Source organism: Bactrocera neohumeralis, chromosome 3 (genome assembly GCF_024586455.1).
Source record: "Bactrocera neohumeralis isolate Rockhampton chromosome 3, APGP_CSIRO_Bneo_wtdbg2-racon-allhic-juicebox.fasta_v2, whole genome shotgun sequence".
Lineage (NCBI taxonomy): Eukaryota > Metazoa > Arthropoda > Insecta > Diptera > Tephritidae > Bactrocera > Bactrocera neohumeralis.
The window spans coordinates 64,688,288-64,711,583 of NC_065920.1; the positions used below are offsets into that span (position 1 = coordinate 64,688,288).

General features: G+C 34.2%; 1 protein-coding gene and 1 long non-coding RNA gene across 2 annotated transcripts in view; one reads left to right on the plus strand and one right to left on the minus strand.

The window, feature by feature from the left end:
- The window catches only part of LOC126754003 (uncharacterized), a 241,342-nt gene that overhangs the window by 39,341 nt on the left and 178,705 nt on the right, over nt 1-23,296 (minus strand). The window lies entirely within an intron of this gene.
- The window catches only part of LOC126753983 (zinc finger protein ZIC 2-A), a 60,278-nt gene continuing 48,225 nt past the window's right edge, over nt 11,244-23,296 (plus strand). The window contains exon 1 of the mRNA XM_050465790.1: nt 11,244-11,948. Within this exon, the coding sequence (XP_050321747.1) occupies nt 11,477-11,948 (472 nt within the window). The 5' untranslated portion in view covers nt 11,244-11,476. The remainder of the gene's footprint in view (nt 11,949-23,296) is intronic.

Genomic DNA, 23,296 nt, shown 5'->3' on the forward strand with positions numbered 1-23,296 from the left:
TATGTACATATATGTGTATATAGTAAAGATATGTGTTTATATGTATCTAAGCAAATTAAAAGCGAAATGCGAATTTATGAATTAAAAATATGTTTTTTTTTGTATTTATTTATATTTTTTTATGAAGTGTTGAAAAATGAATGCCTTATAATTATGAAGCACCAGCGCAACATGTGACCCAGTTTGAGAAGAAAAAAATATAAAAACAAGAAAAAACATTGACTTGGCTGCATTGAAGCTCTAATACCTTTCACAACTCCACTTTTTATAGCATAAATGAGTATAAACATTTCTTTGACTTGATTTTGAAAGGTAAGTTTATACGGAGATTGTAAAGTTGCCTTGAAAAATAATCTATGTCAAATCTTATGAAGATATATCCTCAAATAAAAAAGTTTTCCTCACAAGGACTGAATTTTGATCGTTCAGTGTGTATGACAGCTATATCTTATAGGGATTCGATATCAGCGTTTCCAAGAAATGAACATATTCTTTGTGAGAAAAGCACGCCATTCGTTCATACTTTTCGCTGTTTGGCGCCAATTGGAGATTCCAAGTGTAGCCAACTCCTTCTCCACCTGGTATTTCCAACGGAGTGGAGGTCTTCCTATTCCTATGCTTCCCCTGGCGGGTACTGCGTCGAATAATCTCAGAGCCATTCCGACGACATGGTGTAGCCAGCGTAGCCGTTGCCTCTTAATTCGCTGAACTATGTCAATGTCGTCGTATATCTCGTACAGCTTATCGTTTCATCGAATGCCAAAGGAATATCTTCCTCAGAACCTTTCGCTAAAAAACTCGTAATGCCGACTCCTCAGCTGTTGTCATCGTCATGCCTTAGCACCATATAGCAGGATGGGGATGATGAGTGACTTGTAGAGTGGGGTCTTCAATCGTCGAGTGAGGACTTTACTATCAATTGCTTACTCAGTCCGAAGTAACACCCGTTGTCAAGAGTTTTACTGCGTGATAGTGAGACTCCTTATGTTAAGTCACGCTTTGTATCGAAAGGCACGAAGAGGACGGAGCTTTTGGTGTTGGTCTACGTCAGCTTACACAGCCGTATTAGCTTTGCGGGGGCACCAAATTCAGATATTGCGATATAAAGGCAGCTTTGTGCTATCGAAGGCGGCTTTAAAATCAATGAAGGGGTTGTGCGTGTCGATCTTCGTTTTACGGGTCTCTTCCAAGACTTAACGCATGGTAAAAGTCTGTTAAGTTGAAGACTTTCCAGGTCTAAGGTCACACTAATAAGGTTCAATCAGACGGTGGGACTTTCACCAGTACGCTCAATAGAACCTTATATGTTGTTGTAGACTTCTGCTGTTGACAAACCTTGACTGGATAAAACTCCGGGTCCGTTCCGGTTATGTAGACCCGACTGTCGTGGGAACGGACAACATGGAACTTTATATGCGATGTTGAGGAGGACTATTTCACGATAATTGGCGCATTTTGTGGGGTATTCCTTTTTGTGGATTGGGCAAAGCACACATAAATTCCAATCGTCGGGTATGGTTTAGTCCTTATTCTACAAAGAAGTAGATGCATGCTCCTTATCAATTCTTCGCCACCATATATGAGTCTCTGCCACATTGTTGTTCTTCAGACGGGTAATTGGTATTCGAACTTCTTTTGGCCAAATGCGTCTCGCTTTCGTCTTCAACTTTTGGTACCTATCCCAACCGTATGTCTTGGTTGTAGCTTCTCGACATCGAACCTTCGTTGTGTTTGTTGTTGTGCGTTTTTAGCTGCACAGAGGCGGGTGCGTATCTTCACTGCAACAAGATAGTGGTCCGAGTCTATGCCAGAGCCGCGACTAATTCGGCAAAATACGTACGGACATGGCTAAATCGACTAAGCTCGTGTTGCCAATCTAAATATATACTTTGGGGGTCTGTGACGTTTCCTTCTGGCTGTAACAAACTTCGTGACAAGCTTAATAAACCCCGTTCAGGGTATAAAAAAGACTGCGTCAACGCATTAGCACAAAACCATAAAAATCATAAAAAAGAAAATGAACCAACATAGAAAATAGAAGAGCTTAATTTGCATATAGCACCAAGTTAACTTGACACAAACAAATTTATATACTATATATTTAAGCATAAGCATGTACATACATATGTATGTATGTGTATCTGAGCGCCATAGCATGTTTGTGCAACAATATGTTGCATTTGCCACATGTTGTTTAAGCGCAAGTTAATAATTTGAGGCAAACTGTATGACAGTTGTGACAGCTACTACTTTAATATATCGCTGTAAGCACACATGTACATCTGTATGTATGTATGTGTATATACATATATGCACATAAAGCACAGCCCTAATGGGCTTGAGGCAAGCAATTGGCGCTCATGCATATTTGGCGTTGCCACATATGCGTTTATAAGCATGTCTAGCTATATAAATACATAATTATGTTAGTGTTTGTATGTGCGTGTTTGTGTTATGGCATGCTGTGGGTTTGGGGCAGACGCAACACTAAATATGCGTCACAGATTTACGCCTACGAGCCATAAAGTTGAACTAAATATAAACATGAATACACACATACATATATTCTTATACTTTTTTTTTTTGTATTTTCATGCTTAACACTCACATTTAGTAAATCAAGTGTGTTATTTGCTAGAAAATCGCTTTCATATGTTGACACCATTTCCATATTTGCTCCATATTTGTCTTTAAAAACTTAAAAAAAATACTTTCTGAAATCTGTGTGGAAAATGCAAAACTTTTAGGAATTTATATGTATGTATTTACTTGTATATATGTATGTTGAAATGAGTGCGCGCAGCTGACGAGTTTATTCACAATTTTTTGTTGACCATTTTTAATGATTTTTTTTTAATGTCTTTCTTGTTGTATTTTTTATGATTTTTTGTTGTAATTTTTTTTATGATTTTTGTTGTTGTAATTTTTTAATTTTTTTGTTGGCATCTTTTTGTTGTCATTTTTTAATGCTTCTGATTTTTTGTATATTTTTTTGTACTTTTTACATTTTGTCGCATATTAATATTTCTGTTGGCGTCGGCAGTGTTTACAAACATGTGTTAATTGCATGAGATTTCATGAAGGTCATATTTCATTACTGAAGTAATTTTTTAAAGCTTATGCTGAAGTTTCTTTTACAGCAATTAGTTTGGCAGAAGAATTTGTAAAATAATAAAAATTAAAACAATTTTTGGCAAATTTTCTTTATTTTGTTGTCGTAAAATGAAAGAATACAAATATAGTGCAGTCTGAAAAGTTTTTGGCAATATGTTGTTGTAAAATATTTTTGAAAGATTTTTTCGGTAAATTGTTGTTGTAATATTACAAAATTACAAAAAATATTTTGAGCTTCTTCTGCTGTTGTTTTTAGTACATATATTGTTGTAACCGAACAGTTGTGCACCAATGGGAAGTGGGAAAGTTTTTTCTGTAATTTGTTGTTGTAATATCACAAAACTTACATTTTTTCGAAAGATTTTTTATACTGTGTTTTTGTAAAAACAAAAACGAGTTTGGCGAGCTTGGTCTTTAATTTGTTGTTGTAAAATAGAAACAATTGTTTGGAAGTAGGAGCGTTTTTTCTGTAATGTGTTGCTGTAAAATGAAAAAATACAAATTATGTCTGGAGAATATTTTTTTTAGAAATGTTGTTGTGAAATACCAAAACTAGTTTTGAAAGTTTTTCCTGTCTCTTGTTGTTGCGAGGTAACAAAAAAAATCTAAATTGGCAAAAATACAACAATTCTTCGAATTTAGTTGTTGTAAAATGACAAAAATACAACTAGGGGTTTCACATAGACTCATAAAGTTATAAGTTATAACGATCCGAAAACATAGCGTTCAGAGTTGTATTTGCGTAAACGTATTTTAGTTGCAATCCAACAACAAATTTTTTAAACTAGTATAAGAATTAATGATTTGATGATTTTACGATGCTTTAGGACACGCTGTGAGTACCCCAAACATTTCTTTGAGTTTTGTTATAGTGTGATTTTAGTGAATTCTCGAAGAAAAAATTTACAAGAAATTCTTGCAGAGCATCGACAATCCCTGCGAAGTCCGGGCCCGGGAGTGAGTGTCCTCGATCTCCAGGTAGAACTTTTGATATATGTAAGAAAAAATAAGTGCTATATTCATCCGTTACGTTCTTGTCTTTTGAGATAAGGTTTGTCAAAAGCCCAATGGTAAGCAAATGTATAAAATTCAGGCTTATTTAAGTTAATTTATTACAGTATTACTAATAGCATATCTAGACTATGTTTTCTGTACTTTTCGGCTATTGGAAAATTTCTACTTAAGAGGTCAGCAGGGTAATCTTTTTCCAAAATTTTTGTTTTTTTTTCTGCACTTTCTGTTCCCTTATGCCCTTAGAATCAATGTAGAAACCCACTTTACCATTGGAAGGTTTCGAAAAAGGCCTAAAATAATAATACCGCTCGACGTTCGGAGCGCTCGGAGTGCACACCTCAAACTTTAAACGCGTTTTTCTCAAAACACACTTTTTTAAGCTGGCGGACATGATTCCGGTCGAACTACTAAACCGATTTGCTTAATTTTTTTTTTAATGTTCACAAAACGCCTGGCTGTCGTCCCATTTCATAATTTTTTATAATTTATTGACAATGTTATGACAAAATTTATGTAAAAAAACATGGGGAAAATTTAAAAAAAAAATCGTTAATTACTTTTTTACTTATCAACATTTTTTCATAATTCTAGTAGGGACGATAACCATTCACGTACTTTTTAAAAATGAATTGGGTTTTGTGCTTCAGATGATCCAAACATGAGACAGCGTTTCCGCCAGTGAAAAAACGCATCTCGTTCCCCCAGCCATTTCTCCGACAGATGTCATCAAAAAATTCCGAAAAAATGTGTTTATACACTCCACGATATAGCTTCATGATATGTGAAGAAAGTTCTATTGTAGAAATTTCTATGAAAAAAAAGTCAAGAAAACAGGCCAGTTTACCCTACTGACCGCTTAAACTTTGTAAAATTATTATTTTTTTCAATATATTACAACAAATTGCTAAAATAAGTGTTCAAGACTTGAAGTGGGCTTCACTTGAACTCCCTTCCGCATCATAAGGGTTTTCGCGTGCAAATATTTGGTATACCTTCGTTGTGGTTGCTGTCGTTGTTGTTGTAATGACAGTAACCATTTCAATGATTTTAAGGAATGCTGAAGAGTTGTCAGTCCAAACTAGATAATCGAGTTGGGAGTGGTGTCTTTTAAGCAAGATTAGATAACTACCAGAATCGCCTGCCGTCTACCAGAACACTGCAGTATCTTCCAAGGGGAGACCACAGCATTAAAAAAAGTATAAAAGAATATACATATCTATATACACTGATAGGCAAGCGGTTTTGAAATCACTAAAGTCTCCTATGGTATAATCGAAGTTAATGATAGAATGTTTTGATCTTTTAGTGAACCTAACATCCTATTTAACGTTAAATCAACAAATGGGTTGCGGAACATAGTAATACTTCTGGTAACTGTGAAATAGATGAACTAACCGTAGCGTACAATTAGAGAAGACGGAAGCAGGCAAACGTGGCATGAATGTATGTATATAGGCTATAGACTAAATGAAGAATGTTTGAATGAATTTTGTCCGAAAACTATTGCTCTCTTGACGATCTTTCAGAGATTGTACAACTAAAACTGTATGTATTGAAGAAATTCATCAGAAGCACAGAGCGGTACAGAGAGGACATAACAGTGCCAAGTGAAGTGGCTTAAAGTTGTTGTTGTCAGACAGCCACCTATCTAACTGACAGTACTTTGCCGGTTACATATATTCCGGATGAATCCGGTGATGTTCGGTTATGTTTTTGATTGTCGTGGGAACTATACTCTGTGATATGCCATGCCTTGACATTTAAAGTTTTGTGCTATCTTAATTATTTCACCTGCATTCCGACGGAATTGTTTTTGTTTTATTGGTTCCTTTTTTTCTATAACTTATGTAACGGAATTGTTTTTGTTTTATTGGTTTTCCTTTTTTTCTATAACTTATGTAGTCTCTTCTAACTTATAAATTCTTATTATTCGTGATTTTCTAAGTTTTGAGACTTCGAGCCGACCTTGAATTTAACGTTCCTGAAGTAACTTCAAAGAACCCGATACTAAGACACGACTGTTCGCTTGACTGGTTTAATAAAAATGCAGCTAATTTCTTATCTAAGCTCTTCACATGACTGCGTTCAGTATAATCTTTTGGAAAGAAAGCGTTTTGAATATGACTTCTGAACATTCGCAATATACCTGTATTTAATACTACAAGAAAATGTTGTTATTAAGAACCCACGCTAACAAATAAAGACACCGACTGGGAATACTTTAATCAAATGCTATACTATGTTGATAATCACGTAAAAATAAGTTGTAATTCCTAGCTGAATAAGAAAACAAGATAAAGGTATTCAAAAATATAACTCTGTACAAAAAACGACCCAAAACTCAGCATCATGGTATAAGAAAAGCAGATCAGACATGGCCCAAGAGCGATATAGAGAAAGCAAATGTTTTTTCCGTATACTTTGAAGGTATCTTCAAACCATATGACACCTCCAATGCAGCAGAAATGAAACAACGGGCGCAACGTCTTGGGGGCGGCAAAACGATCTTCGCTGATTTTTAAAACTCCAATTCGGGCAAAAATTCCTGCAAATTGTGTCAAAAGTGTACAAGATATGGAGCGAAATGGGTTTTTTCTATGGTTTTTAATAAGATGTCTTGTAAATTTACTATCAAATTCTTCAAAAACCGTATTGTGAGAATTTTGGAACTTCAGAATTTGCGTGACTTCTAGTTCCTAAATTTTATATACTTAATATCGAAGATATTTTGTAAAAATTCACTTTTTTTCGAACCACCTCATGAAATTTGTAGGTAGATAGATAAAGGGGGGCGGCAGAACATCCTTGGCCCCGGGCGCCCGAAGTTGTAGCTACGCCACTGCCTGGGTTTGACCTTATTGCCAGCGAAGTACTAAAACAGCTATAGTGAACGCTATTATTAATCTACAATACCTAACTATTTACTCGAAAACTGCAGATTATGTTCAATAAACTTGGAAAGCTAGCGCATGACATTACTTCATGTCGGCCCATATCTCTCCTGCCAATACTTTCAAAGCTTGTGGAAAACTGCTTGCTGTGCTTGGACACAAAGCTTAGATGGAGTGCACATGTAAAAAAAAAAAAAGAGAATTTGAAATAAAATTCAGAAACATGTATTGACTATTGGGTAGAAACTCTGCCCTATCCATATATTCTTGTTTACAAGCAGGTGTTCAGACCAGTTTGGACTTAGGGCTACTGAAGCCCTAGGTCTGTCGTACAAATTCAGCAATTCCAAAACAAATTTTTAAAATGCGCCTTGGTATGTTTACAGTCATGATCTTGAACGGAATTGGCTCAGTTGCCACATCAATCAACAAATATACAGGGTCTCATATGGAAAGACTTTCTGACCATGTGAACACTGAAGCCAGAGCTCTTTGTCGCTCAAAGAAAATGGAAAAAAATGCATAGATGCAAAAACCGTTTCACCTTATACAGTAGCTAGAATCTCTGTAATTTATATGCAGAGCACCATTAATTTTTTGAATTACACAATAAGCAAACAAATTTTTCGTTAGTTAATTTTATGTTAACTAGTTGCAATGGCAATGGAAAATCAAAAGAAAATCCGGTATTCAATTTTTAAATTTTTATTAAATTTTTGGATTAGAAATTTATTGTTCAAGTTACAATCGGCTTTTTGAGACTAAAATATAATTTTAATTTTTAATTCGATTATTTGGATTAAAATTTTATTTCTAAATGTTCAATTTGGAATTGGAATAAGAAATATATTTTTAGTTTTTCAAACCGATTTTTGGCACTAGAAATTGAAAAAAACGTTTTTGATTAAGAAAGGTAAAAAAAAAATTAATATAAATATTGCTTTGAATATTTTAGTTTTAAAGCAGTTTTGCACTTTGATTTGATTATCAGCTATGTACATATCCACTAATTAAAGACGTCATTCCCCAATAAATTACCTGCAACCATATTGTACTCAAGGTCAGTTGCAAGCAAAACACTGTTATTTTGCCGATAAAAGCCATTTTTGCACAAAAAACAAAAAATCAACTAATAGTTTATATAGCAATTTTCTATTACTTGGAATATTCGAAAAATATTAAACTTCGAAAATTTTAAACTTCGAAAAATTTTAAACTTCGAAAATTTTAAACTTTGAAAAATTTTAAACTTCGAAAAATATTAAACTTCGAAAATTTTAAACTTTAAAAAATTTTAAACTTCGAAAAATATTAAACTTCGAAAAATTTTAAACTTCGAAAATTTTAAACTTTGCAAAATTTTAAACTTCGAAAAATATTAAACTTCGAAAAATATTTAACTTCGAAAAATATTAAACTTCGAATAATATTAAATTACGAAAATTATTAAAAAGTTTCTATGCACCGTTAAAGTTTCGTTAACTAATGCCTACGAAGTTGAATGAAGTACAAACTCATAAAATGCAATAAACATTATCAAAGTACGGCGAACAAAATTAAAAGAACACCAACAACAAACAAAATGATTTGCCTTTAAAAGGCTTACACTACTTTTCTATATTTTGGAAAACCACAAATAGGTGGGCGTGAACAACGAACGAAGGTAAAAAGCAGTCAAAAGGGCATACACATACATATGTTATGAGAAAAAATATAAATATTCAATATTTCAAAAGAAAAGAAAAAAATACTAAATTAAATTATATTTAAGTGAAAAATATACCTACATATTCGCATGATCACAAAAAACACAAAAAAACAGCTTATCTATAGCCACCATATCGAAAAGTGGGCGTACACGAAGCAACAGGCAGTCATCTTAACACGAAAGAGATGGCGCATACACTTAAAAGCTGAAAAAAATCAAAATTAATTGCACACTATTTCACTCACACTTTAGTGCCATTTCCACAACATACCGTTATTCCAATACAACAACAGTGGCTGAAGTGGTTGCGCAACAGTGTGTGTAAAAACAATAACAACGCGCACAAATCTTGGAATAATCACGGTCAGAGACTACAACAGCTTTAAGCACCCCACAAAAATATGAAATAGACCAAGCAGTAACAATGCGCTCGCTGCCGCACAGCGGAAAATGTAGAGAGCGCACAGCAAAATAAGCGCGCTCTTATTGGAATACAATGCGCTGCTTGAGCGCTTCCAATTGGAAAACTATAACGCGCAACAGCTTAACTTGCTCGCTCGCACATGCTACAGTTAGGCGCACAACATGGAGTCAGAACGCGCGCGTGAAAAGAAACGAAAATGTATAGCGCGCTCAGCACGCAAGGGTGCCGGAAGCCGATGTTTAGTTGTTGTTTGTCAACCACTGATTTGGTGGTGTTATCGCGGCGCTTTTGCGATGGTAATGATGGTGGTGGTGCTGGTGGTTGTGGCGCGGCTTGTTGTTGTTATCTTAATGTTATCGCCACAATTACACGCGATTAAGTGGCTTTTAGTGTATGCGGCGCTGGAACGCGGCGCTAGCGGCGGCAGCGCGCAATACACTCTCTACTGCAGCGCGTTCGATCGCTTTGCTCTCCGACACTGTGGCGTACACAATCAGTTTTTGTGCCGCACTCAACGGTACGGTATCAGAGTAAGTGGTCGTCGCCACAGCGCCGCGTTACAAACAAGCGCAGTACAATAGAAGCGGTACGGTAAATCGCATGCCGTTACATAGCGCAGATTTGCGCTAAACGAATCTTTTAGTACGTACATATCAACAAATATATATATACAGTATATGTATATATATGTACATTTACATATATATCGCGCGCGCTCTCTTTTATTTGAAGCGCGCCTGTGTGTTGTTACTTATAGCCAGCGCACGCCCGCTACCAAAACGCCAAAACTCTTCTACTTATACGACGCATTGTGGCGCCGCAACCTTTAACGCGCGCGCTCTCGCTCTCCATATACTGTTGTACACCCGGTTGACCCATACAGACGCTTTGTCGTAAACGCAATCGTCGTTACCGTTAGTTGGCTTTCTTGATTTCTTCCAATCTAAGTCGAAAAATCGCATCAATTGGAAGCGTCGGATTGGCGTTTTTATTCCACCAGTTGGGTGGGGATGTTTGCGCTGCGCTGCCATTATTAAACGCGCGCGTTCCACCAACGCGCCGCACCGACACCCGCGCTCTTGTGCGCTTAGTTTGTGCAAACAACTGAGGCGCTCAGCCACCACCACAGCACCACACAGCTACCGCGGTCGGTTGGGGTAACTGTGACATATAGCGCGCTGGACCGCGTGACAAACGCATACATAGCTACACACGCGCCACATATATACACATTCATATATACATAAATGCATACACACCCATATATACACATATGTACAGCATCAGCTACTGTGTATTTGCGTTGGCAGGTTGAACGGTATGAGGAGTGCGACAACAGTGACTGTGTGACTGTGACATTAAAGCTTGCGCGGGGGTTGCAGTATAAAACGATAACGACAAGTGTACATGTGTATGTATGTATATACGCATATGGCGACATATGAGGGCAACGAGAAGTCTCAGCGCCAGTTTCGGAAATCAGTTTCACTCAGTTTGCGACGTTGCAGATGGTAGCCACTGAAGCAGTGATTAATTTTACTGTTAGTACAATAGATGACGCTGAAGACACACCAACCAACTGGCGGATAACTACACAAAAATAATGTCGTGCGCGCACAATGCGAACGTCAAACAGTAAAAATTTCTTAAAAATGTAACGCGCGCGTTCAAAGATTAAAGATATTTATTAAAAAAATATTTTAAAAATTTATAATATTTTTTTTTGGTAAAAAAAAGTTATTAAAAAATATTTAAACAATTTCAATCAGGCATGACTTACGGAAAAAAAACAATTTTTTCAAAATATTTTTTTTTGAATAAAGAAAGTTAACACTAAAATTTTTCAACGGAAAAAAATTATTCAAAATTCCTAACAATTAGAAAGTATAGTTAAGCTAAATAAAAAAAAAATATACAAACAAACAAGTGCAAGTGCTGTATATCAGAAAAAAGTATTTAAAATAAATATTGTTTAGTGCTGCTGTGATATAAAAAAAATAAAAATAAAAAAAAATAAATTTCTAAAAGACAAAAAAAATTAATTTTCAAAAACCAAAAAAAAAATTAGTTTTGAAAAAATAACTAAAAAATTAATTTTCAAAAAAATAATTAAAAATTTAATTTGAAAAAAAATTAAAAATTTAATTTGAAAAAAAATTAAAAATTTATTTCCAACACTAATTAAAAAATTAATTTTCTAAAAATTATAAAAAACTAATTCCCAAAACCAAAAAATTTAAATTCCAAAAATTAAAAAAAAATAATTCCCAAAAAAAAAACAAAAAAATAATTTCCAAATCTCCCCCCACACACCCAAACCGGAACATGGAAATTGTGAAAATGGAAACGAATTTACCACACCCACCGTCGGCTGCCACACAACCCACAACAGCGCCTACAACAGCATTGCCGTCGGTGCCACAAACGCACACGCTGTCACCAACAGCCAGTGCGGCCGCTGTGCGTCAGCAGCAGCAGCAACAACAACAGCAACATCACCTACCGCTCGACTATAGTTTGGGTAATTTCAAGCCAGCTGTTGCCGCTGATTTTCCCAGCAATTTTGTTAGTGGCAGCAACGGTGGCACGGCGGCCAGTTTGCCGTTACGCGATTTAAATATGCGCTCTAATATCACAACAACAGCAGCAACAACAATACCGAATCCAACACAATTACTGCAACAACGCGTGCAACAGCAGCAACAACAACAGCAACAGCATGGCAGCGATCAAACGCAAGATTATCAACCGGTATCGGCTTTCAAAGCCGTCTTGCCGAAAAAGAAAATCGCCGACGGTAAGTGCAGTGACTTTAGTGAAGTTAATGAATGTGTGTGTTAACTGTTAGCAATTTGCTCATGCAAACATTTGTTGAAAGAAAATTATTTTAATGGCGTGTTAGTATGAACTTGCAGCTCGCATTTAGGAACCATTCCTTAACAAAATTCAAGCTCAAAAGTTTTTGAAAAGTGCTTTAAGTGTGCATATTTAAATATCGTTACCTACAATGCAAAACTACGTATCATCAAAAAAAAATTTAAAATCGTTGTCAGATATAATAACCAATATATAACCAATTTATAACCAATTTATAACCAATGTATAAGCAATACATAACCAATATATAACCACTTTATAACCAAAACTCAATTTTTTTTTTCAATATTAGTGGTATCTGTTATATCGTTTTTACTTCGCCTGTAAACTTATGTTAAGTGTGTTACGTTGTTTTGCATTTTAGGTAATATATTTAATAAATTATTATTTTTTCCATTTTTTTGTAACAAATTTCACGTGACCGTGTTCAAGTCTGTTTCTTTAAGCCATAACTATAAATTATGAAATTTCTTGCGCTAAAATTTATATTTTAATTTTGGAGTGGAGTCTCATAGAGTTAATAGTTAGAGTATAGAGAAAATATTTATGCAATTCGTAACTATACATTGTGATATTTAAAAAAAAAAATGTTTTGCTAAGTTGGTAGGACTGTCGATCGAAGAGATAAAACAAAATTCGCTGAAGGAGCTGAAGGCCGTGCCAAAAAATTCTTATGAAAAGTGTTTCGAGGTCTGCAGTAATATATTACATCTGGTAGGGATTGTTTTGAAATTTGCGTTTTTTTACAATTTCTGGGTACTTTTTTGTCATAATGTATTTCAAAAACGTTTTTTCTGCGTATAGAAACATATTTGGAAAATGAAATCTTCTTTCTGGAAAATGATGATGAGCGACTATGTTTGCTACAAAAAATAAATATAGGGTTACACGAGTTTCCTCGGGTGAAAAATAGCCTTTTTCAAAAATTTTTTTCTCATATGAAAAATTAAATATTTTATTAGAATTATTTATTGTTACAAACATGCAAACACCATTAACAAAAAAATTCTTAAATTTTTGGAAACAAATATTTTAAGCTCGGCCATTGCGACGCCATTTCCGGTGACCTCTCGGAAAAAAGATGCGCTTGTGTTGGCAGGATAACTCCTTACTGGATTATCTAAAGTGAAAACAACACGTGGAAAAAAAACTGAAAATTGAATTTTTTGGCATACTTTAAAAGTGGAAATGAAAATTTGAGTGAAAAATTTGCGACATTTTTTTTTCAAATATTTGTAATCGAAAAAAAATCCTTTGTCCAAGTCTTTAGAAATTGTATCCTAAAGACCTGTGTAAAATTTCATGAAGATCGGTTTGTGTAGTTCTCGAGAAATCTTGCCAACCGACTACAAAAGCAAATTTTCGGGAAAAAAGTGTTTAAAGACGGCGCACTTAGCCTAGCCAGCCCCGAGCGCACAAGTTCTCAAGGCTCTATCTCCGGAACTATTACTCGGACCAACTTGAAAATTTAAGACAATATTCTAGAGGTGTTGTAGAATTTAATAAGATGGTTTTTTGAAACCCTTTTTTATCATTTCTTTGGTCTAAACAATATTTATGTGCCAACATTTCTTGCGGTTAAAATCCTTCGACCTATTTACAAAGTACACAAGTTCTCAAGGCTCTATCTCCGAAACTATTACTCGGACCAACTTGAAAATTTTGGACAATATTCTAGAAGAATTGTAGAATTTAATAAGATGGTTTTTTGAAACCCTTTATATAACTTCTATTGGTCTAAACAATATTTATGCGCCAACATTTCTTGCGGTTAAAATCCTTCGGCCTATTTATAAATTTTTTTTCGAAAACTATTATTTTAGGTTTAATAAAATGTGAAGAAAAGATATATTTTCATGAAAAAAATAATTCAGCACAGTTTATTTCAAGACAGTTTTATTGAGTTAAACATAGATTTTTCTAGTACCTTTAAGTTAGGCTAGTTTAAAAGGTCGTTCCAAAAAAGGCTCCCACTTGGATAGCTGAGAACGCCTGCCCATTATCATACCTAAAATTTCTATATATGTATTGATCTTAAAGCTACTTATAATTCGACAAAACGTTTTGAAATTATCACAAATTAGATGGCTAATGCTAGTTTGGTCCTGGTTCGTCGAATAACTGATTGCGGCGATGTTTCAACCTCAGGCTGGCAAAAACTGGACATATGAGAAGAAAGTGCTGGGCTGTTTTCGCCTCACTTCCCTCCATACAAACTTTAACAATTTGCGTTCCACAAAAATTTCAGAATATCAAATATTATTGCATGGCCAGGAAGCTGAACTTTATTGTGATTAGGTAGTTCAGTGCATCTTTTGTGCCGTGTATTAGGCCAGTTAGACCTTGCACCTTCATATTATATACATTTTCCGAAGTTCTATTCTTCTGACTATTCTATTTTTGACTTCGAAAAATGTGTCTATTCTTTTGATTTCGAAAAATGTATCGAAAATATGTATTACTCCACAGATTGTTCAGTATACGGATTTTTTAAGTAAAACCAAAAATTACTTTCCTAGAATCTTTGCCATGGAAATAAAACAAATCTAAACCAAAAACTAAACAGTTTATTCGTTTATTTGGAACTCGAAGAACCGAAATTTTTTAAAAACTATTTTAAAAGGCGAAAACTTAAAAAGATACAAAAGTTTATAAACCAAGTTTTATCAATATTAGTCTAAAATCTAATTAAACAAATTATCTTATAATTATTGATTATTCTTTAGAATTGGTTAAATTGCATTTTGAAAGGTGAATGGTTCAGTTTTCAAGGGTAAAATAAGGTTCATCCGGATCTCCGTCAAAACTTGTTTAAGTCCTATGAAAAAAAGTTGAATGGCAAAGTTTTAGGTAATAAAAGGATCTGCAACTCTCGTGTTAACTTGTCTTCATATAACCTCGAAATTTACAATTAAAAAAAATGTTTTCATTCATGAAATTTTGGTTAAACTAACTCTTTAAATGTTTTATTTTTATTTTTTTCAACTTATTTTGGCTTAACATCGTAAGAGAACCATAATTTTCAATCAATATCCAGTACCACCTGATCAAATTTGAGCCGGACTTGATCACTTGTTTTTCTGTTTTTAAGTAGGTGGGCTTTTTCCGTGTTTAACTATTTTCTTTAAAGTGTGGGCATAAATAGTAACGGTTCTCACGCGAAAACCCATTTGTTGAAATATCTTTTTTTTAGGTCGGTATGACTGCCAATAACATCTGTGCCAAATATCGCATCAAAATAATTATTAGTGTTTAGTACAAGTTTATATTTCTGATGTATACACTACTATAGTAAGCTTTCTCAGAAAATGCTTTTGGGTACATAATTTTTTTTATTAAACCCAAGAAAGAAAGTAAGAACCAAAATATAAAAAAAATTACAAAAAAAAAAAAATACAACAAAAAGTGTTTTATATGCTATGCTGATAACAGTATATTATTTTGCTCGCAGCCATTTCAGCTCTTCTTCCCCAATTTATCGAGTTTCAGTATTTCCACAAATTTTAAGTCAAAGAACACACATAACCTCAATGTAAACTAGATAATAAAGTTAATTACAGAAATCACAGTTTAGAAATTTTAGGCGTAGAAGCACTGCTCTATCGAAACTAATGTTAAGTTTTATAAACAAATTACTAGTTCCACTAAAAGAACTGAATAAACCTTAGAATTTTTTTCTAATTTTGATTGATAAAATAATATATTTCGTCACCTAAAATGCAAAATAATGTAACATCACTTTTCATAAGTGTACAGGCGAAGGAAAGACGATATAATAGAAACCACTCAAATTGAACCAAAATTTGAGTATTGGTTATAAAATGGTTATATGTATGTGACCTGGTGTACGGAAAGGGGGCTTAGGTGTCAAAAAAAGGAGAACAATTAATAAGATAACGAGAAACTGACGATTATTTTTAACAGCTTTTCCCAGAAAACTAGTTTTCGCACGTTAGCTCCCCTTTCGTAGACCAGGTCACATATATTGGTTATTATATCTGACAGTGATTTTCGATTTTTTTGATGATATGCTGTTTTGCTGTTTAGGTGACCATTTGTATATGGAATTATCAGAGCAATATATTTGTTTTTTTTTTCATTAAGGGTTATATGCACTTCTAAATTTCAGTTTTTTTTAGATTTTTGATAGACTTCGGACGTTTTTCCAATAGCTGATATCCAACTATAGGAGTTTTTCATCTGGCTTCACAAATTAACATACATAACAGTCTAAGAATGATCCCCCGTCACGCGGAGGGATCAGTCAGCTTAGCTAACCTAACTTTCTTAGACATATTTGTCGATACACGATTCAGGGAATCGATTTTTTCACAAAAAAAACGGACCTTTTAGGAAGCCATGACCGCATTTCAAAAATCAAAATTTTCACTGTTCAAGTGAGCATTAACTGTATTCAAGAATCGTTATAATACTTTTTTTGGCAAAAAAAATATTTTCGGTGGTACTCCTTAAAAGCGGCTACCGTATCAAGAGAATCCAAAAGTTTTTAAAGTGATTCGCAGACTATTAAAGCGTGATCCATTTCGAGGTTCCGTAATTTTTTGAAGAAAAAACACATATGCTTCAGATTTAATGGGGAACTGTCAAAAAAGGCTATTGTAAAAAGTACCTCCACTTGGATCACCCTTTGTATTAATTGTATATAGTTTTTAATTATTTATTAAACAAAATTCCACTTACAAAGTCATCATAAAGATAGGCATTTTTTAGTGTGGATATAACGCCTCCGGTGTTTTTTTTTATAAACAAAATATTTTTTTACCGAATTTTAAATTTTAGTTTTTTTTTACCTGGATTTGGCGTTTTTTCATTTCATACTTTTTTACTGAATTTTAAATTTCGGATTTTTTTTCATACTTAAATTGAACATTATTGTTGCGAATTATATTTTTTTCTCTTAAAATATAATTAATATGTTACTTCATCTTAAAAATAATATAGTCATCGCTTAAAAACGAAATTAAATTTGCTGAAACTTTAAAATATCGCGCACATTACACCTGATGAATTTCATGCCAAGCATTTCATCAAATCGCCGCACAGAACTTGCCTGCGGAGCCGTTGTGTACTCCCCAGTTAATTAAAACTGGCGACGATGAGCCAGGCGTTGACAGCGTTACCAGAGTGCAGAAAACAAAAAATATATGCACATACACATAACAACAAACATATGTATGTATGTACGGACAACAGCAAAGTTGTGGCATAAAGCGAAATGGACGAAAACATGAAAAATGGACAAAGCAAAGCGAGAAAAAAATTAAAATTAATTTGAGTAATGTGTGATTTTAAAGCGCCAACCGCCAACGCTGAGCACATAAATACAAACATACATACATATATGTATAATGTGTATATACGATATATGTGTTTGTATGTATGTACATATATACAGCAGGACAATAATAAGCGACAGACAAAGAGCAAATCCAAAAATCCATTATTCCGTTTGTGGATCATTGTGCGCTGAGCTGGCAAGCGTAAATCTCCCAAGCGTATGACATGGACATGGCGTAAAATAAGGCGAAAGGCGTTGAAAAAAAGCACAACAATGTGATACAGCAACAATAACCAACAAGAAAAACTAGAGTAGCTATAATACCCTGCACAAATAAAAAAGTTTTTCATACAAAGACTTGATTTTGAGCAGTCAGTTTGTATGGCAGCTATATGTTATAGTAGTTCGATCTGAACAGTTTCTTCGGAGATTGTGGCAATGCTTTGGAAAATAAGTTATGCCAAATTTGGTGCCGATATCTCATCAAATGAACAAGTTTTTCATACAAGAACTTGATTTTGAGCGGTTAGTTTGTATGACAGATATATGCTATAGTGGTTCGATCTGAAGAATTTATTATGCGGTTATAGCCTTTTATTTAATAATAATCTGTGCTAAATATCGTGAAGTTATCGCATCAAATAAAAAAGTTTTTCATACAAGAACTTAATTTTTAAGGGCCAGTTTGTATGACAGCTATATATGCTATAGTAATCCGATCTGAACAATTTTTTCGAAGATTATAGCCATCTCTTTGGCAATAATTTATGCCGAGTTGAGTGAAGTTATCTCATCATATAAAAAAGTTTCCCATACAAAGACTTGATTTTGAGCGGTCAGTTTGTATGACAGCTATATGTTATAGTAGTCCGATATCGGCGGTTCCTACAAATGAGCAGCTGCTTGAGGAGCAAAGAAAGTGTGCAAAGTTCCAGATCGATAACTCAGAAACAGGAATTTATTTGCGCATATACATACATATATATGTATATAATATTTTGTAGGGTCTCCGACCTTCTGGCTGTTACAAACGTCACAGCAAATTGATTAAGCCCTGTTTAGGGTATAAGAAAGCAATGCGACGCCAAAACAACAACAAAAAAGCGAATATGCAAAGATTTTTTGATTGAAAAATCCATAACAGCAGGATGAATGAAAGCGGATGCCTGGAGTGGTTATAATATATATATGTATGTATGTACATACATATTGTTATATAGACAAGTAAAAATATGTATATGTATATATAGTATATGATATGTATGCGCGCTTTCAAAGTTTGTAGTGTTGCGCAAATAGCATTATGTAGCAGCAATGGCGAATTTTTGTGGCATTGCCACCAACACATACAAATCATACATACACACGTACATACGTCTATTTGTAAGCTTGTGCGCAGTAAAATTGCGAGGACAACAGATTTGTGAAAATGGCGTATTTGTTGGCGTATTTTCATGCTGTCCATCATGGCGCGCGTGGGTGACTAACCTATCAGTGCGCTACACTTACAGTTAGATTGCTGAGATATTCGTTGGCTCTCACACTCTACATACTTACAAGCGCATATGCACGCATTTATGTATGTATGTATGTGTTTTGGTTTCCAATTTGCATACACACATGGACAAAAGTGTTCGACATTACGTTTAGTTACCCTTTGAAGGTCCCCACCATGACAAAAAAATCGAAACAACGAAATTTGTATTTTTTATAGATATTAGAATTCATTTATTTCAATTTAACATAAAACCAATTATTATTTGATTTCTTATTGTTTGTAAAAAAAATAAAACAAGATAAATATCTACGAAATCTTAAAAGGACTAAAAGTGCTCGACAATTACAATTAATTAAAAAAAATTAATGTAAAATCTCAGTTCTTAATATTAAGCTTGTTTGCCTTTTCACTTTTATGACTTCCTGTAAGCGCTTCTCATTGATTGTAGCAATTTTTTCGTGACATCAGAACCGATTTTTCTCTATTTTTATAAGAGCACCTCTTTGATACTACTTTTCGATGTTATATTATGTTCTGTAATCTATTCAGATGATCCCACAGGTGCTCCATCGGATTTAGATCCGTTGATTGAGGTGGTGTTTTTAAGGTGTGAAACGTATTAGATACCTGTAAGATCCACAAGCAAATTATTTCGACGATATGCTTGATATCGTTGTCCTGTTGGAAGTGATATTAGGATTCTATACCGATCTTTCGGCCACTTTTTACCAAATTTTCTTTTACAATATTTAAGTACACATGTTTGTCCATAATATTCTCTATAAAGATATGTTTACCGACTCCTGTTGTTGACATACAACCTCACACCAGCCCCACCGAGCTTAACAGTAGTGTGAATATTTTTCTCATTTAGGAATATCATTCTCTTCTCCACACCAAGAGATGTTCATCTGATCAGTACACGCAGAATTTACTTTCCTCCGAAAATATTACCTTATCCCGAGAGTCGAATTCCACTATGTAAATGCCTTTTCGCAAAGGAAACTTGCTTCATTTTGTTCGCCTTGCTTATAAAGTGCTTTTTTCTGCAAACTCGGGTATTATAACTGGCGCAGCTTAGCACTTTGCGGATAGTACGGGAGTATACAACAATACCAGATGTCTCTTTTACTACTGCTGCGATTTCAGATGATGGTGTTTTAGGTTCTTACTTAATCATTTTATTACCTCGAGTTGAAAATGATGGAGACTTAAACTTCCATTGAAAGCGTCCATATTTAGGTTCCATTTTTAACAATTTGAAACTAGTTAGTATATGTTCTTTCATGTACCAACATGTTGCTACAGAGTACAATAGTTTTGTTCACCTAACCGGTGTTTGGTTAACCTCAAAATAATAGAATTAGATATAGGATTACATACATATAAATGATCAGTGTGGTAAGACGAGTTGAAATCCGAGTGACTGTCTGTCTATCCGTTCGTCTATCCGTATATCTGTACAAACTTGAAACTTGACGATCTTAGGACCCATCTGACCGATATCAACCAAGTTTGGTGTATAACGTTAACTTGACATGTTTATATCCCAGTACCTCCCCATATAACACAATTTTAAATTTCATCTGATTCGTTCATTGTCCAAGAAGCAAATCCAGCGCCAATGAATGCACGAATAGTGCCTTTAAGAAAGCCATCTCTGGTCTAAAAATGCTCAAAATTGGACCACGACTCTTCAAGTACCTAAATTACGGAAATATGAACCCCAGAGCCTATGACTGACTTTTTATCGAAAATATCGGTCAATGTGTGCGATATATAATTGAAAATAGGAGAGAGTTTTCTTCTAAGAATATATATATGGACATCAAAAATAGGTTAAATCGGATAAATATTTATCTTAGCCCCTATATACATATCTATTAGAAAGATTTTAAAACATCCGAGTGATGTTATCCGGCATATTACGGCAAATACAATATATGAGTTATCTTAATAAAATTGAGAGAGCGTATTTTTCGAATAGAGCTGCATCATTGTGCACCTGATGTTATTTCACGTCTTTGATCCTTGGAGTTTCCATACGCTTATTACCGAACTGAGCTCTTCTTTACTTTCTTTCTTTATGCATACATACATAAATGTAAATTTTTAACCATGAATTCCATAGGTTAGTACTAGTAGCACATATTGTTTACATATAGAATATACATATATATATTTATATCTATGTATGTATATAGATAATCGTAGGTGTGAGTAAATATGATTTTTTACATAACTACTACATACCTGCATATAAACATATGTATATCTGTACATATGCATGTTTCGCGCTGTCACAGTTTGTCTGTCGCTCAAAGTTGAGATGACGCCGCGTCGCCACACGGCAAAAGCTCATCCAGGACTTACAGCGTGGATTTATGTTGCCACTTTTTTCCGCAGCAAATATATTTTTTACATATCAACATATACATACATACATACATTCATATAAACAAGCGCTTGTGCATTTGTAGCTGTGCATGTGTGTTGGTTTTTCCTGCCGCCATTTCACTTATGTGTTACATAGCGTTTTTTGCACTTTTCCTGTTGTTGTTTTATATATTTTTTGCATTTGTTTTTGCCTGCTTGTCATGTGATACTGACAGCTGTGTATTGCCAAAAAATCTTTCTGGCTTAAACAACTGAAATGTGATTACTTTTCAACAATTCACACCAAGCGCTGCGGCGCGGGCGTTTTCTAGGCTCTGCTTTCACATGTCATACGCTTTGACTGTTGGCAAATATCGTACATACACACGTACATATGTAGGTATGCACGTGATTACATACACATGTATATTGCAGGCCTTTTGATGTAATTAAATTTCAACTTTGTTGATAGTAGCAGCCTAGGGGATAATGGAGTTGGAAAAGGCTTTCATTATTGTTTTTTGTAGTTGCGCGTATTAAATAAAGTATTAAGGTATAAAGAGTAAATATATTTCTTAATTAAAACTCATATATAATATGCTGAAGTTCAAAGGGAGCTGATAATAATGGTTTTTATTTAAATAGTTGAACATTTTTTTGTAAATACGGGTCAAATTTGATCATATGGTCAATCTTGTGCCATGTGTGTTTTTGGACACTTTATGTACTTATATGCTAATAATAACGATTTTTATTAAAATAATTGAAATCTTTTTGCCAGTCCGGGTCAAATTTGATCATATGGTAAATCTTGTGCCACGTGTGTTTTTGGACACTTTATGTACTTATATGCTATAACTTTGCACATTCTCATTTTATAGCTAATTATAACGGATTTTATCAACATAATTGAAATGTTTTTGTCAGTCCGGGTCAAATTTGATCATATGTCAAAACTCGATCCATGTATGTTTTTGAACCATTTATGTACTTACAAGTATATGCTTTAGTTTGCACTTTTTCATTTATGCAATTTCATTATAGAACCTCATTTATCCTTTTATCGGAATTTTAAGACTGCTCTAAAACTTACAGAAAGCTTCAAATCCACTCTTTCCGTATAGTGTAGAATAATCTGCATTATATTCCATCAAATACTGCTGCATCCGTTAGTTAAATGGTCACGATTACAAAGCTAATTGGTTGCTCCAGAAAACTCGGATACCAAAACTGTACCAAGACCACAGTTACATATATTACTATCAAGATTTAATACTGCAGGCATTTGAACAGCTTTTGCATATTCGCCCTAGATTTGGTCGAGAAAATTCTTCGAGACTCTCAATGACATACTGCAAGATTTTTCCGCAAGGTCCTTCAACTTCAGATTCATTAAACGAGACTGTGATAATAATTATCCAACAGATATTCGCTCTCATCGCAAGTTTTGAATTTACCTAAGATTTAATAATGTGCCAACAAGTTGAGGTCAATCTTGTGATACTAAACCTTTTTTTAAATCTGTCAGTAGTGTAATAACCCTTCCTCGACTTCAAAAGATACCTTTTTCGTATCACGCTTTGAAAGACCCCTGACGAATTTTGCGTTTCATCCTTTCAAAGATTTCTCTCGAACTTTTCGTATCACCCTTCCATAGACCTCTCCCGTATTTGGAAACTAGCATCCTAACATCTTTTTCTTGTCTAATCGTCTCAGTCTATGGCTGTTGGGCTCATTTATCCCAAAGAGAAGTGTGAGAGTTCAAATAATTAATAGATAATATAAAAAAATTCAAGTTCTCTATCGAAAATAACGTCATGGAGCAGAGTTGATTTGAGATTTTTGATAAAAAGTGGATTTTCGACAAAGATTGTTCTTAAGTTTGCCCACTTTAGCATCAACAGTACTATTTTTTTATCGCAGCTAGAAAATCCAGAACTTCGTGGCAAATCATTTCCGAGACTACATAATCAAAAGGGACCCTGACTTATATGCTTCCAAGAATTATAATCTCAACTGTTACAATAACATTCATAGATTTTCGAGAATATCTTGGAATGAACTCAATAACGAACCATGAGTAGAGTTCACTCGG